Source organism: Xiphophorus hellerii, chromosome 5 (assembly GCF_003331165.1).
Source record: "Xiphophorus hellerii strain 12219 chromosome 5, Xiphophorus_hellerii-4.1, whole genome shotgun sequence".
In the NCBI taxonomy this organism is placed as follows: Eukaryota; Metazoa; Chordata; class Actinopteri; order Cyprinodontiformes; family Poeciliidae; genus Xiphophorus; species Xiphophorus hellerii.
Genome location: NC_045676.1, coordinates 17,442,587 through 17,465,519, shown reverse-complemented (window position 1 = coordinate 17,465,519; position 22,933 = coordinate 17,442,587). Strand labels below are relative to the sequence as shown.

Genomic DNA, 22,933 nt, shown 5'->3' with positions numbered 1-22,933 from the left:
GCTATTGAGCTGTCTTTTTAGGATCTGGACAGATTACTGTCTAAGAGTATCATATGCAAGAAAGCCAGCAGAAAAAGAGATATTAAAACTGCTTTGTTGCACAGCATTTGCAAGCATTATTGTATTTTCCAAATGCAGCTTTACTCAACCCATCAGTTTTCTGTTAGAGGTTTACAGTGGAAACTGAAATCTGTACATAATAATCTGCATTTGAACAGATGGATGCTGATCTGAATGTTGTAAATAGGAAAACCTGTCTTGTTTTCAAGTGTAGTACTCCTAAAATAAATGTTGATTATGTAACTCAGTACAGGGGAACTTCCAGAAGGCTGGATGACTTCCAGATCAAATGTTGTAAGACATTTGTTCACTTCCAGATTTGTCACTGTCTGTGTGGCCTTACTACCAGAAATTTATAGAGCTTGTCAAATGTAATTAACCCTAATGCAGCATTTTTTTGTTTACAACCTTCATTTATAATCTAATTGGTACAATAAATGTACTGTTTTAAGAACAGTACATTTATTGTACTTCTTGAATTTCTTGTGATGCAGAATAATCAACATTGCGTTGTTTCCCCTTGGCTTAGAGAACAAAGTGTCTTTAAAGTCTTCCTTGTAATCTTTTGCTTGCTGTACTCTGAAAATAGTATTGGGTGTGTCAAGACTATTTTTACGTCCCAGCTCTGTATTTGGTTTCATACGTACGCATTCAGATTGGCTTGAAGCTGCTGGAAAGGATGCAGAGCAGGAGGATACAACACAGGAGGCCAGGATGTGACTCAGTGAATGAACAGAGACTGTATATATACAACACCCACCATTCATTAGGCTACTTCTTTATTCTGTTGAGGAGGATAAACTATTGTTGTTTTCACTGAATTATCCTTCCAAAAGTAAGGACAGAGTGTGGGCACTGGTGTTTTTAAGGACGATGGGGCAAATTGGAGGCGGGTGCCATCAGCTGCAGACTCTTAGAGGATTTCAGAAATGGCTTAAAAAACACTCGTCCCTGAAGGCATTTCTATGTCTGTGGAAATCATCTGAGTCACTTTGCTGCCTGTCACCAGGCCTATTCTTCTCTGCTCTGATGATTCATGTCACGTTTTCTTTTTTCTTTTTTTTTTTGTTGAGAGCCTACCTCCCAACCAGCCATAACAGAAATAAGTCAAAAGTTTTTCTTTGTTCTAAAAGTTTTAGCATTACACAACTTTCATTAATACAGGAAGGTCTGTTCACATCAAACGAAGAATGTCTGGTGGAGAAGGAGGGATTTCAGGATCTCTTATCAAATAAAAGAAGGAACTTCCCTTTTTGGTAGCTTTAAATAAATCATTCAGTTTGGTCTCTGGGATAAGTTGCAGTAGTTGATCTAATGTTTCCTTGCAAGCATTAAAGTTTTGACTTAAGTTTGCTTATTGGCCACTCACTGGTATATGAGACGGCATGCCCAATGGATCAGAGTTTACGGCTATATAGAGCTATATTGCAATTCTGGTTGGAATAAAACTAAACTTGTAAAATAAATGGCAAACTTTTGAGATATTCCCAGTCCTAGATGCATGGTTTCTATAGGTGGGTAGATACAAGCATCATATGTAAAGCAGCTATCTTCAGGCCGGCTAATTTACTAGCTTAGATGAGCTCAGTATACTTAAGTTACTATATAAAGAGCAGAACAACAAAAATGTTTAATTTACTACATCAGCATGTTTAGTGAGACACTTGTGTTTCGCCAGAACTTTTGCTTTGATCAGTGTAATAAAATTAATAATAATAAAATTTTATAGATGTTGTAATAACTGCAATAATTAATGTTTTATTTTAGCTGCAGTAGTAATTGTTGCTTTGTGTTTTTACCTTCTAATTTAAATACCCTGGTCTTGCTAAAATATTTCCAGCCATAACTTGTATATTTATCTTGAACTGTACAAAAATTGGTAAAAAAGCTAATGAAACAAGAACATGACATAATGACCCTCCATTATTTTTAGACAGATTCAGCAAACAATATGCAAATATTTAATTTGGTTAACTTGGAATCATCTGAGAAACCTTAATTTGAATATCTTGACCCAAAATAAGGCCCTGACTCTTTCACTTTGGTAGCCACTGAGTTCTGTGGTGGGTGGTAGGAAAGTTCTGATTAATGTCTGCTCAGATCACAGCATTGATTTTGACAGATCTTGTACAGTAAGCGGGCCTGTTTTCACCTGATTTGTTAATTTTCCTGTTTCTCATTAGGATCTGTGCAAGAACCGAGAAGTACCTTGAGCCCTGAGCAGCATTACCAATTAATTTTGCATAATGAGCTGTTTGTCATGAAGCCTGACATAGATGCAGTGGGTTTATCAGGATACAACAAATTTGCTGCCAAGACACCAAATGTGCTGAGGGCCTCTTGTTCTTTTAATTGCAAGTAAAACCATCAGTTTAAGCTTTTTTGCTCTAAAGCGACTTGGGTAAATGATTAAGTTCTTCAGATTTATTTTTTCTTCAGCCTTTTAATTTCTTTTTTCCTATTAGTGCTGAATGATAAGACAACGCTTGGACAGATTAATTGGATAATTACATCTACTCTTTCTCTCTTACTTCTCTCTTTTTGTTAGTGACTGTTTCAGAATAGTGCACCTCTCCTTCCTCTTATATTTAGTATTTATAGAAATATTCAGCACCTCCTTATCACCTTTTTTTAATCCCTATTTCCTTTTTTTCTGGATTTCTGTTCATTTCAGTGATGAGAGGAGCAATTCTATCAACAATCTTACTTGCAGTGGCCTTTTAATTGGCTAATTTTTATGTTTTGTTTGCCTTATTGCATTTTTTTTACTAATACCCAATAAACAAAGATAAAGAGGCGGCTTATTTAAAAAGAAAAAAGAGTTGAGGAAAAGTAAGTGGAGACCTGATTAATCTGTAATCATAAACTCATATTATATGCTCATCTGAGAAGTGTATTTGGACAGCCTGCATGTGCTTGTATAATAATGATACCAACTCAGAAAGAGTTTAGTAATTTTCCATTTCCTGAGCATCACATTAAAATAAAGGAAGTGGTTTTTTTTTCAATTTCCTGTGCTGAATGTAAATTTATCTTAGTTTCTTCTCATCTGTAAACTCTGAGGACAAAGATATCCAACATTTTAAGTAAAAAGGTCCGAGTAAAATACTTCAGGTCAGGGTCACCTAGAGATCATCTGTCTTCTGTCTTCATAACTTGCTTCAGAGAAATTGATTTTTTTTTATATGGAATCTTAAAAGTTTGCTGATTGAACAGATAGACTCAAACTTTCAGGAGCTTGTTGTTTATACTGTAGATGTCCAATATATTATCGGGGGAAAATCTGAAATGAACTTTAAAGTTATACTGTGCAACTAATAAAATTTGTTTGTTAATTTTAGCTCTTTCTAATTAACTCTTATTGAAAGGCGACCACTCTACCACGCGAACAGTCACATGCAGCTACAGCAATAATATTGTATTAAGATGAGAGCTGGAAAAAACTAACACATCGACCACAAACAACATCCTTTCAAAACATTGTGTGGTACAACTTATTTATGTTCTAAATAATAGAACAAATGCTTTACTGGATAACTTCTGCAGAAAGAAATCTGATTGTCCAGGTGTTGCTTGGATGTTCCTCTTATTTCCAAATTGAAAACATCAAAAGCTTTGCAAGCTGCATGTGTTTGTCTAAAGACAATATTTTATTGAGAATATCACTTATAATTGGTTGTCACCACCAACTAAAAAATGTCTGATAAAACACAACCCAGTGAGCCACATGAAAGAAAAATCTACATCACACCCGGAGTTCAGAATTAAAATTATTCAGCTTTCCCATCTTTGTCTCCACTTCATCTTCAAAGCCTGCTAGCTTTTAATGTAATTGCTAAGCAGAAAGTGAAATCTTATTTGATTACTTTTTACAGTTTAAACAAATTCTCATTACTTATTTTTGTTCACTTGACTTTTGAAAGAAATTATTTTATAATTAGCTTCTAGTGTTGCTGCTTCTTAATTTTAAATTTAAACAATCCAACTTATTCTTGAGGCTTTTTTTTTGGCAATGTATAAATCTTTTGAATTTGCCACATTAAATGGACTGAACTTACATAACTTTTTTTTTCCAGTAACAACTGGTCATTAAAAAAGCTTTTGCTCTAAGACAGTGGTCCCCAACCACTGTCTTAGGGGGGTGCGCCGCAGTACTCCGATGTTGTTTTGTTACTCATTCTGCTGCAAGTTGGCTCAATTTTGACGCGCAAGACTTAACCGGTAAAATCCGGTTTAGGATTTTCAAAATAAAAGATCCGGAAGTAGTTCATTATTTCTTGCGCGGCCCGGTACCAATTGGTCCGCGGGCCGGTACCAGTCCGTGGCCCGGTGGTTGGGGACCACTGCTCTAAGAGTCACATTCAGTCAGACACTGGTTTTCAGATCGGTAGATAATTTTGGGTTAAGGTCATGTAGTGGGAGGAATCTGTAATAACAGGAATCTGTGATTTCTTCTCTCATTTTACTACAGTTTTACTTATTACAAGGGTAAAGACACCTTGAAGAGTTAAGAGTTGAGTGGCTTAAACTGTATTATTGCTTGTTCTAACTAAATCCGGTCAAATAACTCTGTCCAGCTTGTCTCTGCAGGATGTCTTTATTCCTCCTTGTCCACAGGCTTCATTAACATTAAGGCAGTCTTTCAGGATAAGGGGTGTCATTGCAGCTTGCCACAGAGAGAAGAAAAATTATTATGTCATATTGATCTCCTCTCTTTGACTCTGCCATCCCCTGTATTAACTCCCCATATTAACATAGCTTCTTTACAAGCTCCATAAATGCTAAAACTTGAAAAACAATAATGTTTGCTTGCAGTTTCCAGTTGTAGACATCGTGCCAAGTAGTCTAATGCCATTGTGAGCACAGGTAAAGATAAAAAATAAATAGAGAAAGGAAGATCTGCATCTTAGTTTTAGACCTTCACTGATGTTAACTGCATCCCCAAACTTTTTTTTCTCTAAAGGTTTAGATAAGAAATGTAAAAAAGGCTTTCATTCAAAGAAAAAAAAAAAAATACAGTATATACATTTATAGATCAACCATACACATTTAAACCCTATAGCATCATAGCTCGCATCGTGTACAGCACTCAAAGACACACCAAAGTCTCTTAGAAAAAAACGGTTGAAGCTGTCAGAGTGGATATGCTGAAACTTCAGAGCAAGTTGTTTAATTTTGGTCGTCTTTTTGACACTTACAGTTAAAATAAATCTGTCTTTAATTAAAGACCTTCAGCAAGTTTAAACAGAACTATTTAATGTTAATATATTTAATATTTAATGTATACTTATTATTTATATTGTATATGTATAGTCACATTTTGAATAAACTAATGTAATATTTTTAATCATTCATTTTGAATGGAATTAATTTGAAATAAAATATTCATGACTATAGATTTTTAACACATTTCATTTATCACATAACTTATATTGTTCTTTAACAATACAAATCCATCATCTTGGTACAAATTCATGTCCCACACCTATTTTCAGCTTAAAGCAGATCTGAAGTGTGGAGATGAATCACAAAATATATATATATATATATATATATTTTAGATATAGATATATATAGATATATATATATTCTTGCTTGTGTTGTTTTATTTTGTGTAAATGGCATATAGACACAAAATATCTCGTAAACATTTTAAATTCTTCCTTCTGTGTTCTTGAATAAACATTTTAAAAATGGCAAAAAAAGGTTTAAGTAAGCCTTAATGTTTGGTTTATTGAACTATTTATTAATAATATACCCAGAAAATAACCTTGAAGAAAGAAAGTTCAGTAGCAAACTATTGTCTTGTATGTGGTCTTACCTGCTGTACCTGCAATGCCTGCTATGTAGCTGTCAAAGTCTGTAGTACACACAGGAAATGGGTCGGATGAAAAAAATAGTAGGAGGAAAATTTAGCTTTTGAACTGTACTGCTTGAAAAGTATAAAACATGTCCCTACAAGCATTTCTTATTTTTGTAAAAGAAGGATTTAACCACAGATCTGGTCCGGCTGAATTAATCCACACCAAATATAAAAGAGTTGTCACAATTTCAGAGGAAGGTGTGTAGTTAATTAAAAGAAAAGAGCAGAATACATGGGGGGGAAAGAGAAGAGAGAGAAAAGGAGCAGAGAAATAGCCATTCATTACTGCCACTTCACGAGTACTGGCGGTTTAATGAAGATGGATAGTTCTTCTAGCTGTCAACACTGGAGGCTTATCTCTATATTAAGCAGTCCCACCATTAGGAACCTGCTCTCCATGTTAGGATTGATCTAGAGCATTTACTGACTTGGTCAACTCCTTAATTAGGCTGAAGTTTGACACCAGGTCTTGTTTTTTCCTCTTCTCCAACAGCGGTGAGCCTGACCTTGTCGTTTCAGAAAGGGCAGGAAAAAACTTTCCTTATCTTCCGCAGAAAACTCAGGTTTCTTGGAAAAACTTCAAATACCCCTCTTGATTTCTCAATAAAATAGGAAAAAAAGTTACAGGATTAAATAATTTGATCCAGAGGCCCCTTGCCTTTATCTAAAAGTTAGACAAGTGTGAAAATATTATCTGAAGGGAAGTTCTCTGTGTCGTCTGACATTATGTTGGACCATACATCACCAGATTGTGTCAGGGGTCAGATCAACCTTTGTTAAAGTGAATCAGAGGTAAAGGTCGGGTCTCAAGAGATGACAGGAGCTGCTGGAGAGACATCAAATGTCTCCTCCTGGTCATGACCTGGCCATGGAGGAAATTGTACCAGGAAAAAGATTGCGCTGTCATTTTGGGTAAAGACAGCAGTCATCATATTTATTCAGGTAAAGGCATCCATATTGTTTTGAATTTAGTTTGTTTACTACATTTCGACTTCAAAAAGGTGAGAAACAGAGAAAGTGAAACAGCGGAGGCTGTCATATTTGGAAAATATTTGTCAAACATAAATCTAGATTTTATTTTTTAACAGAATAGTTAATAGTTGACCACTTGGGCAGGGTCCTTCAGCTTCACATGTTGACGATTTGGGTAGGTCACATGTTTTACGTGGATTATTGACACGAAGGGTTCTCGCAACCGCTGCCGAACCTTCAAAACCCGACGATTTGGTTAGGTTTAGGGCAAAAATTATGGTAAGGCATAGGGTAAAACCCCTCGCGTCACATATTGACGCGAAAGGGGTACCCTGCGCGTCAATATGTGACGAGAACGGACCGTCCGATGCGTCAATATATGACGAGTTGGGAGTGAGAATGGGTTGTGTTTTCATGTTGTGTACTCCAAATTCTGACCCCAACACCTGAATGACATGATTGAAATTGACTCATCGGGACAGGCAATGTTTTACTTTTTTTTCTCTGTTAATGTCCATCTTCCGGTTTGTCACTGAAATGAGAGGCATTCAATTAGTCTGAATCAGATGATCTGTTGCCACAATCTATCTGATTTAAGGGCTCACATGTTATGCATTTAAATATGGTATTCTGCATATCCTGGTTGTAATGAGTGGTTATTTGAGGTACCATTCCCTTCCTATCATATCACATCTGTCTGGCGCTCAGTGGATATCTTTTCTTAAGGTCATTCTCTATAAACTTGAGATGGGTTTTCTGTGTACCCAGTAGATCAGTGGTATCTGAGATACTCAGACTAGCCTGTCGTCAGAAATGTCTGTGCTGCGCTGAAAGTGTCTTTAGTGTGTCTGATACTTGGTTTGAACTTCAGAAAGTTATCTTCACCATGTCTAGAGCTCAAAATGAATTGGGTTGCTGCAATGTGACTTGAATTTACCATTTCAATTTCAAGCTCAGTCACTGGCCACAACTTGCAATTGAACAAGTGTGCCTAATGAATTTACCCAATGTTTATTTTGCAGGTACTCGGCTGCTTAGGAGAAGAAACCTGAAGTATTATAAATGTTTTCTTTTGAGGGATTATACTCTGTTAAAAGTCTGGATCTGATGGTGTTTTTTTTTTGATGCACACATGCTATTGTATTTAAAAGGTTGCCTTTGATTCCAATTGGCTTTGGAAATACCTGTAGTTGTAATTAAATAACCAAACATTTCCATCGTCTGAGCTTTTATCTAATACAGTCTTGCCTCTCCCTCTACTTTATTCCTCCTGATAAATGCATAACCTCATCCTACCAGACGATCAGCTTTCTCTTTCAGGATGTTGGAGGCAGAAGATGATTCTTTTTCCTACATTCCCATCCTCCACCCTTTCATTTTCCTTTTAGTTTGCTGTTACGCCTCTCAGCTTTCTCGTTCTTCCTGTCCAGTCTATTTTTTGTCCTTTTATTCTCGACTGCCTCCCAAATGTTTGCACTCTTTCCATTTCTTGAAAAGATACAGAACATAAATGAATTGGTGCTGTTTGATCCCTGCAACAACTCCTGGCAAATGTACTCTTGAAGATCAGACAGTCTTGCATAACACATTTTAATATTTTATTATCTGACAAGGTTATCTGAGAACTGTCTTATTAGGATTATTTGTTTATTTTGCAAGTCTGCTTTTCTTTGAATATTCAAAACAAAATTTTTGCTTTTAGGACTTCATTAATCAAATCTTTTGTGAAGATAGCTGGTAAGCAAACATTGTAAGACTTAATTAATTTGAATTTAAGTTATGGTTTACTTAAAGTTTTAGAAATTTGAGTATGCTTTTTCTTCATAACAATAATACAGATATTTTAATAAGCTTATTCCATTTTGATTGTATCAAATTTTCATCTAGGAGAAAATTAAGACCAGCAGAATCATTCTGCTGAATGCTTATAGATTACATCATCCTCACAGTTTTCCTGATAAAGCATCACATTAGTCCAGCAAAGTGTCACAGATCGTTTTGCTCATTGCTGTTACTTTACATGCAATATCTCTAGAGGGTCTTGCGCAACCCTAAATCCTTTCAATGGAAATTAAGAATAATATTTTATATGGGTTTGCCCCATAATTTCCCCCAAAATATATTGAAGTTTAAAGTTTGTAGTGTGACAAAATGTGCTAAAGTTCAGGGATATAAATACTTGTGACAGGCACTACATGCTGAATTGAAGAGTTACACTTCAATGTCCATTGAAGTGTAACTCTGGCAACACAAATCCCTTCAGTGGGTTACCGAAGGTCTGTGTGACCTCTGAACAGCAAGGTCTCGCCTGACATTCATCACCTTTGCTCTCTATTTTACTTTTATACCTGGACATGTAGTCTTATAGTTTTAGAGCTATGACTGATTGGTTCTCCTTTATAAGAAGCTTTGCTCCAGTCTGTCAGAGGGTTTGCACGTCCTTAACGTCTCATTAGATGCATCTTTATTGTCCCTGTTGTCCCAGACTGTAATTTCACAGTCTGTACAGTTAAAGAAATATATCACACACACACATCATTTATTTCTGTGATTATACAGGTTGCTGTAAAACACACACTAAATAGAAATCTTCATCAGACTGAACCTGAGCAGAGTTAAATAATTATGGATATCCAGTTTATGATGAAAGTGTAGAACAAGAGGCTGGTTTTTACCAGGCTAATAACTTTATTACATTATTTTAAAAAAAGGTTTCCCACCTCCTTTCACTTGAAATTTAATTCTGTTGTTTTCATGTCGGTGAAAAAAGAATAAATCAAAACTTTAGCTATAGTCTGTTTGGGAACAACGTACCATTCATTTTCTCGTAATTAGATGTTTATTTTAAAAATTGACTGCTGCTTAGATAATAGTTTTACTTTGTTAAAGAGAACATATTCTTAATGCACCACAGCACAAATGGCCATAATATGTCTTTGGGTTGTTTGATCAATACTAATAACTCTTGTCTCTACATGCTATTGCTGTGGGGAAAGATCTAGTAGCAAGACTAATGATTTCCCAGCAACACAAATTACTGACATTTATATTTGCAGCAGTTTGCAGACCTTTGCTTTATCTAATTAAGATTTCTAATAACTTCTTTAGTTTCTCACCTTTGTGTGTACTTTGCGATGTAAATCTGATACAAACTGCTGCTGAATATTTCGAGAAATTAAAAATTTGACCCTTAGTAGAGGCGCACTTTGTTCTGACATCACTCAGAGTTAAAATCAGCACCGTTCCCTAAGCTCTGTCTCTAGGCTAATGGTTTGTGGCACCCTTGGCCGCTTCGGGTCCCTCCTCAATCACCAACCGGTGCAAGTGGCCCTGCAGGTGGCTGGAAATGAGGGCAGCAGTTGATTAGACCAGAGGATAGTGATATAATAGGCAGCTGGCAGCTTGGGATAAGAATAACTGCTAAAATACATCTGCAGAAGCACAGGTTAGTTTGACTGCTGTTCCAATGTTCTGCCAGTACTTTAATTCAGCCTTTTATTGAAATGTTGAAGTATTTTATTCATAATTTTCATCAATATTAAAAGACTATATTGAATCCAAGCTATATTTCTCCTGTCCAGATGAGTGCAGTTGTATAATTTGTGGGTAACTGAAGTGAAAGTTAGAGGAAACAACGACTCAAGTCCTTTTTATTATGATAGTTAAAAAGAGCAAGGTAATTGGATCAGTAAAAGCAGAAGGCCTGAAATGTGTGGTCTGTTTTACAGCTTTTCTAAAAAATATGTGGCATAAAATAAAAGACACCAAAAGTAAAATTTAAGAAGGCGTGGATGTTAAATCAGCAAACTGTAGGGCAAACATCTGCAGAGTTAAATATCAAAGTGTCTTTTAAAGACATCTTGTCATGTTACCACTAGACACTTGAATGGTTGTAACTGAGATCTTAAGAGATGGACCAAGACAGAAATTGGTTTGAGAGCATACATAAACGACAATGTTTAAGTGTTGCCAAGCTGGATTTAAGTCTGTGATTTAACCAATATATTTTTATCTAAGCCTTTTGTTTTGCAGCCTTGGCTTGTTGTTGGGTTGTTGGAAGGTGAACCTTCCCACTCAAGTCTTTTACAGCCTCTTGAGGAAAGTGGCATTCGTCTTTTCATCAACTCGCTGAAATAAGGCATCCTCACAGCATGATGCTCCCACCACTATGTTTCATGATAGATATTATCTGTTCCAGTGATAGTTTTATGCCTTATTTTGGATTTTTCATCCAGGAGTTCAATTTTGGTCTAATTAGACCAGCTTCTTCCACATGTTGTCTCCTCAACATGGCTTCTGCCAAACTACAAATCAATTTTCTCAAGGCTTTCTTCTTGCCACAAGAGCGGTGGATCCCTGCTGCTCCTCTGAAGTTATATAGCAACTTCTGACTGCTCACCTGATTAATACTTACCCTCTTCTTACCTCTTCTCGGAAAATTTGCAGTTGCATGTATATAGATGTAAATGTACCTTTGCTAGAAACTGGATTGACAGAAAATGCTGTCAATCCAGCATTTTTCTTCTTTTCTTTAAGAAGAAAAATCTTAAAGTTTTTCTTCCTTAAGATTTGCTTCCCAGTTTCCTGCATTTCTTTCCAGATCAACTTTATGTCGCCCAAGTCGGTAATGAGGTGCAACATCTGACAGTTTGCTTATTTTTAGCTTCTCCTAATTCTGGCATAAACCTGGTCTGAGTATAGTAATCCTCATCCTATCTAAAAATTGACTTATGTGCCATGAACTCAGCTGGATTTCTGAAATATATTTTTTAAAACTTCTATGAAAACTATCGATTAAAGGAGAAATGGTGTAAAGAGCACAAGTTTCACCTATTTTAGACCCCTCAAGGTGAAAGATTTTAATTAAAAATGTCTGAAAATTAGTTTCAAGCGCTACTCAGGTCTTTGATTTTAATTGTACTGGTGCTTGAGAGGTCTCTCTCTCCCTTTGCTATCACAAATTTACTGCATCATCACTAGATTCGCAGAGATTTGAAATTAATGCAGCTTAATAATACCTTCTTTAATTGTATCCTAAACCACCCATGTATATTGTGTGCCAATTAATGTGACTATCATAAAATGTTTTATCTGCAATATGATTAGATCACCTCAGTTGTGGTTTCCACCTTTGGAACAAATAAACAGACGGAAAAAGGAACAATGAACATCATTTAAATACAAATACATGCTATGATTAGCATACAGAAATAGGAGGTAATTGTCTGAATGGATGTATCATTGGGCTATCTCTGGAAGAATGGGAAGTGGTCGAACTTGCTAAGTGATCAAATTTTTCCGGTGGAAGACAGAAAGCCAAATTGATTTCTCAGCTCAGATTTCATTTAGAGAAGAAGTTAGATGAGGGATTGTGAGGGCTTTTAAATCATTATCGGAATCAGTTTGTCCATGCGCTCTAGAAGCCCTGCTTATTGGAAATAATCAGACCCTCGTAAGCATACAGCGCAGCAGTGTTTAGTGGATTCGGACCTTCTGCCGGTTGCATAACTCATACCACTTAGTCATAAGCAGCAGCAGTCCTGTTCTGACTCAGATTGCTCTCTTCCAGCATCCTGCTTGTTTGAGGAGAACTTGATGTTGGATCTCAAATGGCTGTATTTATGTCTGTGTGGTACTTGGTATGCAGAATGTGTAAAAACATAAGTGATAAAGTGCAGGTTTTTAACATTGTGGATGAACTCTTCAGAAGTTTGAAAGAAGAAGTTATTTTAGAAGAACTAAGCTGTCTTCTATAACTAGACATAAATTGATTTGCTGTAGAGGAAGAAGAATTGCGCGGGGCCTGTCGTGTTGACAGGAGGTGAGTTTTGGCGTGATTGGATGGTGACGTGTCATCTCACCTTCTCCTCCAAAAGACCTGCTGTGAACTGAGTCAGCCTGGGCACACTGGCCTCAGCAGGACTGCTGTCACCAGGGAAATGACTATCAACTCTTTTTGTCTTACTTGGCTGTTCTTTCTCACCGAAATTTAAATAAGTGTCCTTCATTTATTTTTGTTCAAACCTCTTCCTGGTCAGGTCTCGTAGGTGCTTGAAGGTCGGTTTTCATCAGCAAGTTAGTTTGCTGTTTTCACATTTTACTGTCAGCTCACAGGGACTTGTTTTTCCCTGAGAGCTGAAAAAAAGGAAGATTTATTTGGGGGAAAAAACATTTGCAACCCGATAATTACATGCTCTGTAGTAGACATGACATTCAGTCAGATTGAACTTTTGCTGTTTCAGGTCAGTTAGTATTACCAATTATTTCTGCTCTTCAAAAGCTAAAACTTTCATACATTTCCTTAGTATTTGTTTCGGTTGCATTTAAACTGTATGACATGGATCAAATGCTTTAGGTATGATTTGATAAGTTTATCACAATAGTTGTCTGTATTTTTGGCCCTTTCCACCTCACAGATCTAATGTTACCAAGTTATTTTTATAGGGTACCTTGCTCACACACTCACTTTCGGCTCTGTCCACAAAATTTGACCACAAGAGGTGAAAGCGAACTATGAGCGACGCAGATCTTTAGTGGGAACTTCTGCCTCTAAAGGAGGCAGACTGACAGTGTTTTATGTTACGCTGCTGTAAAACAACACCATTACATAACATCACACAGGAAATACACTCGTTTTGAAGGTGTGCCCTGTATCATCTCAGGTGCCATTTATCATCATGTCACTAGCTGAGAACAGGTGACCTTTACAAAGCACTACAAGCATTCAGGATGCAATTAAATCCAGACTGTTATGGTGTAGGATGCAAAGTGAGCCTTTCTGGTTGTCAGAAAGGTTCACTTTGATACAATGATAAAAAAAAATGTGATAAGCTCGTTTATTTAATTATTCATGCAGAGAAACCATGTACATCTAAAAAAAATGACAAGCACTTTGGATGATAAAGTATGAAACAGAAATTGCATACTTAAAAATGCAACTACTATCAACTATAGAGTTTAGTTATTATGATTACTGGAAACATTTAAAGTCTCCTCTATTTATTACAAACTACTACCAGATACACAAACCAAGCTAGTTCTGGTATTTTAATGCGTCACATACATTTTACGTCAAAATCTTGCAACCAAGGCTGATTTAATTTTTTGCACTAATTTGTCTCAAGACACCAGCATTTAGACAATAAGATGTGGTTACAGACTGAAATATTCATGAGGAAATATTTATAATCAGATTGAATCTGGGACTGAAAAGCAATTCCAGACTGAACTATTTACTATAGATTTTTAATAAGGACAAATATGATATTCAACTGGATTACCAGCAAGGAATTAAAATCAGAAAACACAATACATGTTTGTACACAAATCCATCTTTTCATCAAGAAAATCAAAGCTGCCAGTGCATTTATAGACAACACCATGTCACTTCCTTTATGACAATGCTACATGTATGGAGGGAGGAAAAATTATTACTTTAAGTTTTTTGGCCAGTGACACATTCACAGCCATAGAAAGCTAAGACCTATACTATAAAAAATGAATATTAGATTATATTTTATCATAAATGTTATAAAATTGTTCATGCAAATCACTTTAGCTGTGCCATACAAAAGGTAAAGAACCAACCGAAACCTAGCCTAATCTTTGTGTCACACATTAATTTTCACAAGTATAACAAAACATACCTGTCTTGTGTTTCCGCACAAGACAGTAACAGAAAACTCACACAATGATCTGGAAAGGTAGGGGCTGTACAGCATGTCAAGGACCAGAGATACAGTCATCACGACCTCGGTGATGACATAGTGAGAAACTATTCTGGGTAAAAGAAAAGTGGAACAGTCAACAGTGCACTGCTAACGGTGATAATGTCAACTAGGCAGGACAAAAGTGGCTTCACTTCTTCGCCACTCTGAGGGATCAGGTGTTGAATCAACTAAAACGGATCAGCTAATTAAATTTGTAAATTTTATTTCACCATCAGTGGCAAAAGTATTGTGATTTGTTTTGTTTTTTTTGTTTGGCAAAGTTGTGGTGTCCTAACAGTTCATTTCTGAGTATTCGCTACACAAACTGATTTTACTTGGGAAGAAAACGTCTTAACTGTTTCAATCAAACAAATTTAATGTCTGAAACTAACCTGAGTTAATACACAACACGGCTTTCAGATCACAATTTCATTATCTTGGACACAAAATAAGAGATCCTTTGCAGAATTATTTTAGTTCTAACGTGTCAATGAGTTTATTTCTCTCTGCCCACATTTCTTTAGATCAAGGCACGATGTATTGCTTTTTCAGTTCTACTTTTCCATCTTCAATGCTTTCTTGATTCGACATCTTAGGCATTAAATGGCCAAATGGATGACGACCCTAATGCCTAGTTCACACAGCAAGATTTTAAAGTTGTCAGCTGATTTTCAAAACCTGAGAGACACCCCACATGACAAAAAAAAAGCAAAAAATTCAAATCCTAGATATAACAGGTTGGCCCTCCACTATTTGGTATATAGCAACAAACATTCAGATCTTGCAAAATCTCTTGAGATCAGGCAATAGTTCGGTATAAACAATCATGGCCAACAAGGAAGAAACAATGATAATAGTTTGTGGACTAAAAGAGATAAAAGCAATGCAAAAAGATTTCTCTGACATCCACCGAACGTCCAGGTGCGTCACCAGTTGTTTTGTCCTCTGTATGTCGGATACTCCTCTGTGTTTTTTTCACTTGTTTAATTTCTTTCATTTAGTTATTATTTACCTTTTTAGTTCTTACTCTTAATTGATACTGCCATGCCTTTTTCCACATAATTTAGATACCCTTCATCACTCACTGTAACACCATTATGCCCTTCAGATACCACTTGATACCACAGAGATTAGTGTTGGGCCTGTTGGAATTCAGACGCTTTTATCCAATAATGCACAAATTAAATTATCCTGCCAGTTCCACCATGATTCTTCTGTTCGTCCTCCTCCAGACATTCGAATCAGGAATGTTGGCGTCTTCAATAAAGGTCTACTCAGCTTGGCCACTGTATTTTATGTGATGTGACAAACTGTGAGTGTTCTGATTCAGGAATTCACAAAACACAAGATATAGGTAGTAATACAATATCCAGAATCATTTAGTAATCAAATAATTGATTATTTGAATAATTGAACACTGTTAAAATGTTCTACAATTCTCGTTTGGGAAAGGTTTGAAGAAGAAAAACTTCAAAATAAATCATCATTAGGTGCTCATTAGCCACACTTCACAGCTATTTATTTGTATTCGAGTAACAGGTGTAAAAAAGAATCTGTCTGCTCCTGGTTTCTTTCCTGCTTGTACCATAGTTTCCTCATTGTTTAATTTCATGTCATCGTCATTTCAAGAAGAACTTCATAGAGCAGTGTGACCATTGCAGGATTTTTAGAATGAAATAAACATGTTCTCTCCACCTATTTATTATAATTTTTAAAATCTTTATCTGTGCATAAACATTTTTAAGTTAAATTGCAAATATTTACTGCAAATTTGAATAACTAGAGAGTGAGATAAACATGTATAAAGGTATAGTACATGCCCACACCCCTGTTTTTATATAAAAGTGGCATTACACATCGATTTAAACTTTGATCACCTTTTATGTTTTTCATTATCTCAAATTAGATTAAGTTTTGGTCCAGTCCAAACACCAGCTAGTTTTTACTCTGAATATTTAGACAACCAAAAGTTTTAGGAAAGCTAAAAATGAAGAGGGCTTTTATTTTTTAGCCTATTAGCCTATACTTCCACATCTACAGAAGAAACACTATATTTCCTCACAATTGGATAAACATGGTGAGGAACGTTGTAGAGTGCAAAGAATCTTTTGCACTCAACAATGCACAATATTATTTGCACTGTAGAGTGGGCAAATATTAATAAGTTGATGTTATGTGCTGGTAGACTTCTACGCAAGCAACCTTAATGCTTTTTGAAAAGTTTTTCAGGAAAGTTCTATTTCAAAGGTTTCCATATTGTCAGGATTCATAATCTATAGATGAGTTTTGCTTGTTTTTCATTTGAGCATTCTCCAGTAGAAAGTTTTTAATGGCTTTATCTGAAAGAAACTCACAACAGACCTTAACCATAGTAAACTAACAGATGAAAGGAAACAAAAAAAGGAAAAGAAATCAAAGCCCCAGAAATGTTTTCTGCCTGCAACATATTTTAAGTAAAAGTGAATCTAAAAGCAAAAAGAATCTGTTTTTATTTTTGTCATAATTGCATATTTGTTTGGTGCATGAGAGAAATTGATTTTATTAAACTTTCATTAAAATGTACTTTTTTTTAGCCTAAATTATTGTAGAAATGGTGCAATAGTAGGGCAAGAAAAAATATATTTGCAAGATACATATAATAACCTCTTTTGTCTTGTCCAGGTAAACGGAGGGGAGTTATTGTTACGAGCAAAATGATGGTTGTGTTAGATGGCTAAGTAAAACAGTTGGTCCACAAGGTCAGCTTGCTGTTTTTATGAGCTATATGGGCTGGATGGTTCTTAGGAGTCTACGTTAAAATGTCTGCTGTGATTCACATCCAGTCAATAGGAGGCAGGCTGTTCAGTAAAAGCCACATTAGTTGCGCAACAAAAGGGCTTCGTTGAGCTCCACAATGATTCAGAGCAGTCAGAAGGAGCTTTTCTGTTATATAACTAGCTGCTGACACCTCCATGTCACTTTCAGCTTTGCACACTCCAGCCCTTGATTTAGTCAAACCAAAAACAATACACACTCCCCTGGTCTCCGGCTGTAAAATCTCCTCGGATTAGTCACGCCGAATGAACTTCATGCTTTGTGACTTCAGAGCAGTGGAGTCGGAGATGAAATACGTGATAGGTGGTTGAGAAAACAAGCAGGCAACATACAGACGGTGACAATAACACTTATTTACTAGTGTGTTCAGAAGCTTATTTGGCGATTTGAGAAGATGCAGAAATGTGACATTTTGCTTCTTATATTTTTGACCGTTGATTTGTGTGTGATCTTGTTTTAGGGCCTGATTAGATGGTAACCGTATTAAAATTAAGGTGGACGTATATTATCTTGATGTCTTTGTTGTTATGCTTTTCAGGCACGCTACAAACAGAGTCTGGACCCCACAGTGGACGAAGTGAAGAAACTTTGCACGTCACTGAGACGCAACGCCAAAGAGGAGAGAGTCCTCTTCCACTACAACGGCCATGGAGTTCCACGGCCCACCGTCAACGGGGAAATCTGGGTTTTTAACAAGGTAGAAAACACAAAGACATCATCAGAATTCATTTTTTTACCTTTAAAGTTTACACACATTGAGTCATTAAGTAAAAGTGTAATTTGTCAATAAGCATATGAAAGGGGAATAATCTAAAGGCATTGCCAATCTTTCCATGATAGTGTTTTTTATGCCTGACACCACAAATTAACAAACTCATCACCTTGACCATGAAAGCAAAGAGAAAAGCTGAAGATGCATAATCACAGAATTATTTCTAATTTTTAATCTCTGATCTTGATACCAGTTCTGTTTTTTCCTGAAAAATCTTAATGAATAAATAAAATTTTATTTTATTTTTTTACTTTTTGGATTAATTGAAAATTTAACTGTATTTGCAATAGAATTCTCTAAAGTTAAACTATGATATGCTCAAAAACAGGACTGATTAACAGTTCTGACTTTGCATCATTGTAAACAATAGAATTTCAACTAAGCAATTGTGGCGAAGGCTGCTGACTTGACATTTGTCCAGCAGACAGACATTGACAGCCTCCACAATGAGATAAAGTCACAAAACATCATTAAAAAAAAGAAAGCAGACTTTTCAGAGTGTTGTGACTAAACATATTACCGTATGTGAAAGTTGAGTGGAAGGAAAAGGTGTGGTTAAAAAAGGGCACAATCAGCAGGGATAGCTGCTGAGAGGATTGTGAAGTGAAAGTAAAGCCCATCCAATATGAGGGAGATTCACAAGGTGTGGACTCCAGATGAAGTCTAAGCTTCAAGAGCCTCCGCATTCAGAGGTATTTAGGACATGGGTTCAACCACTCTTGAACAATGGACAACATCAGAAGTATCTAATCAGGACTAGATACTGATTATTCCTGACCAGTTATGGACCAGTTACCATTTTCTTTAAAGGTAGAATTAAATTTTGTTTTTCATTTGATAATCAAGGTCCCAGCATCTGGAGGAAGAGTGGAGAGACACAAGATCTGTGTTGCTTGAAATCCAGTGGAGAGTTTCTAAAGTCAGTGCTGATACTGGGAGCATCTGCTGGTGTTCGTCCAAATGTTTTATCACATCCAAAATTAAGCTTCATATAGATGTTTATTTCATCTTCTAGCAAGACCTTGTACTTGCTCATACTGCTAAAGGCCCTGATAAAACCTGTAGCAAACGTGTTATAACAGCTTGATGGGCCATCAAACTCCATGACCTGAACCCGTAGAGCCTGTGGAATATTTTCTAGGGGAAGACGAGACACACCAGAGGCAACAATGCAGATGGACCCTTAAAGAAGTTTGGTATTTCTTAACACCAGAGCAGAACCACAGATTGATCGCCTAAAACAAATTAACTTCTTGCCGGAATTGAAGTTTATGGAGATGAACCTGTTCATTTTGCATCTTTATCTTTTTTCTCTAAAACACTGCGGTGCTCCCTGTTGCACCAAAAAACCAGCAGGTGGTGTATAAAGTTATACTGCAAAAACACAAAATCCTACCAAGTGCTTTTGGCCTAGTTTCTAGTGCAAATATCTTAGTACACCTGAAATTGGATGAAACTAACTTATTACTAGCTTTTTAGCAAGATATAGGAGCGTGCTTTAAGTAAATAATTCCTAATTCCACTGGCAAGTGAAATAATCTGCCAGTGGGATTAGCACATTTTCATCAATATGAAAGAATTATTGATTTAATACAAGCTCACACTGTATATCTTGCTGAAGCCTTACTTGTACGTTTTTTTTTCTTATTTCAAGTGCATTAAGATATTTTGCACTAGAAACTAGATCAAAAATACTTGGTAAGATTTTGTGTTTGTCCAGTGTAAATTTTGGATATAATATATGAACTTCCTACGCTCTCCATGTCTGCTTCGCTTTCACGTTTTCAACCCTATTTTCCACTTCTTTAATCAACGGTTTCCATCAAGCAGATGCCTGGTGAATAATTGAACACTGTAAAAATCTATAAAAGTGACTTATCAGCAGCAACACGATGCACCAAATCTCACACCTCTCTCCTCTCTGCTTTTCAGAATTACACACAATACATCCCGCTGTCCATCTACGACCTGCAGACGTGGATGGGGAGCCCGTCCATTTTTGTTTACGACTGCTCCAACGCGGGAATTATCGTCAAGTCGTTTAAGCAGTTCGCCCTCCAGAGAGAACAGGAGCTGGAGGTGAGGGAGCTTCAGCAAAACCACTCATGGTTTACGACATGTTGCTGCACAGGAGCAATGAAATACAAGCTGGGATTTAACAGGAGAGGACGGCATTCTAAAACATGAGATGAGTCTTTCAAACACAGAGTTAGCGAGCAGTCAGATAGAACGAGATGAAGTGTTGGTATTTAGGAGTTATTAGACAGAAACGGGGAGCGTTACTGAGCACACATGACCTGAACAGAAGTTAAGGAAGTTGAATCTAATTGGTGTCGAGTCATGATTCTCAGCTGGATTTCTTGCTCACTGCTAATGGGCAGCTGGATCAAAAGGACTTGGTTTGTTCCCTTTATCCATAAATACAGACTTTCCACACAGTGTGGGAATGTCTTTAGTTATCAAGATTTGAATAAAAAATGTTTATATTATCAGATGTTGCTTTCTTTCCTGTAGACTAAATGCTATTTCAATCTTGTGTCTCATTTCTCTGCCCTTGTCTTGTGTCTTTCTGTCCTTAATTTCTTTCTTCTTCCTTTCATCTATCCTATCTTCCTCTATCATGTCCTTTTTCCCCCTTTCCTTTTGTTGTTACTCATATCCTTCCTCATGTCTGTTCTTCTTTTCTTCCTACATGTCCTTCCTTTACCTCACATATCCTGTAATGCTTATTTTCTTCCTTGTGAATTCCCCTTCTTTCCTACCATTTATCCTTCTTTATATTCTTTCTTTCTTTCATTTTTTCTTCCTTCATCCTGTCCTTCATCTCTCTTCCTTGTGTATTTTATGCTTTCCACCTTTATGTTCTCCCTTTCTTTATTTATGTCCTGCCTTCCTTCTTTACTTTTTGTCCTCCTTTCATTGTGTCCTTTTTTGTTCCTTTTCTCATATCATTAATTCTCTTGATTCTTCCTTTTATTCCATCTTTCTTATTTATTTTCATCCTCTCTTACTTCTAATTTTACTAATTTCACACTCCCTTTTATTGTTTTTAATCCTTGTTATTCCTCCTATCCTTTTGTCCATCATTTTGTCCTACTTCTCTTCCATCTGTCCTTCCTCTCCTTCCTCCTGCCCTTTCATAAGTGTATCATCCTTCCTTTCTTCTTGGTGTGCTTCCTTCTTTCCTAGCATCGTTTCTTCATTGTTATCTTGCTCTAGCTCCATCCATCCATCCATCCAGAACGCCTGACTCCTGGGAAATTTGAGTCTCAAAATGTATGAATTTTTTACATGACGAATATGTAGGAACTCTTCAAGCAATCCATCACTGCTTCAGTCTTTTCAACACTTCACCTTTTTATTATGTTGTCTCATCTTTTCTCCTCTGGCTGAAACTAGCAATGTGAATGCCTGATGAGATGGCGCTGTCATTTATTTTAATTATTCATAAAGAAGTTTTTGCCAAACTGTAAATTAACGAAAAAAAAAAAAAACGACAGTGAGGAAATGGGAGGATGTACAGTGTGAAGCTGGAAGTTGGCAAAGAGGAGCCACGATGAATGCTGCATTCCCTTTTAAAAAGTAAAGGTGAAAGCAGCAGGTAAACTGCTGAGTCGCTGTAATGCCTGTGTTTGCCCTCAGATTAACCCACTGTGTTCTGAGAGTTTCATGAGGTCATAGGAGGATTGTGGTTAAACATGTTTTAAAAACCTTTTCCTCCACTTAAATTAGCACTTTGATTCCCTGTTTTCTTTGGAGTAAAACATGTCAAACACAAACAGAGAACTCCCAAAAATGCCTGCAAGAACAGAGTGAAGTTGTAGCCCTTGGTGGGAAGACAAATATCAATGTTCGTACTTGATGTGTACATGCTTTTAATTTGTTCCTACATGTCCTCTTGGATACAAAAATGAAGATTTTGATCAGTAGGTCTCAATCCCAGTCCTCTGAGCCGACTCTTCCTCATTCTTCAGATAAGTCTCTGCTCCAGTACACTTGATTTAAATTACTACATTACGTTCTCAGTATGTAAACAAGTCATGCAGAAGCTTGTTGATCACACTTTGATTAGGTTGGGTATGTGGCAGCAGGGAAACGTCAAAACACAACAGTAAAAGAAGGTACAACAATTGATCCTGGGGACCAAGGTCGAAAGTGCTCCTCTGGGTCACCCAGTGAAAGATCCTGTCTTTCATTGCCATCTTGATTTGTGTTCACACATCAGATTTTAGAGCTTAGCAAACCTGTTCCTTAATGTCTCAGCTTTTCCCAATATGAGGACTTCTTGTTTAATTACACCAATATGTACATTTTTATTGTTCAGTTGCAGCTTAATTGTGTTACAAATGTTACTACTTAAATATAAAAAGAGTCTAAAAGGGGAATTAAATAGGCTTTGTACCTACACAGAAAAGACTGGGAGCCTTTTCTAATAGCAAGTAGGAAAATAAAACTCTCACTGCTATTGAAAGTTTATTTATGAGAGCACTCCTCTTTACACTACAGTGCTGTTTTTGTCAAATTGATTCCATAAAGCCTGGGATGAGACAAGGCAGCAAATGTTTGATTGATCATTTTTGTACTTCCATTTACATTTTCCATAACAGTTAACACTATACCTTAAAGAGATTTCCTGTGTTGTTTTATAATTTTTAACGTTTTCAGTCCTAAAGCTTTCAGGTTCAGCTATTGGATTTATGCAGGAAGTAAGCTCAAGAAGTAATTTAGTTGGATGCATGGGAA

General features: G+C 36.4%; 1 protein-coding gene across 7 annotated transcripts in view; it reads left to right on the top strand.

Moving 5' to 3' along the window:
* Positions 1-22,933, top strand: part of rptor (regulatory associated protein of MTOR, complex 1) — a 147,115-nt gene that overhangs the window by 22,293 nt on the left and 101,889 nt on the right. For all 7 annotated transcript variants that reach the window (XM_032562847.1, XM_032562845.1, XM_032562846.1 and 4 more), the window contains exons 5-6: positions 17,957-18,115; positions 20,123-20,269. In XM_032562847.1, coding sequence (XP_032418738.1) covers positions 17,957-18,115; positions 20,123-20,269 — 306 coding nt within the window. The remainder of the gene's footprint in view (positions 1-17,956; positions 18,116-20,122; positions 20,270-22,933) is intronic.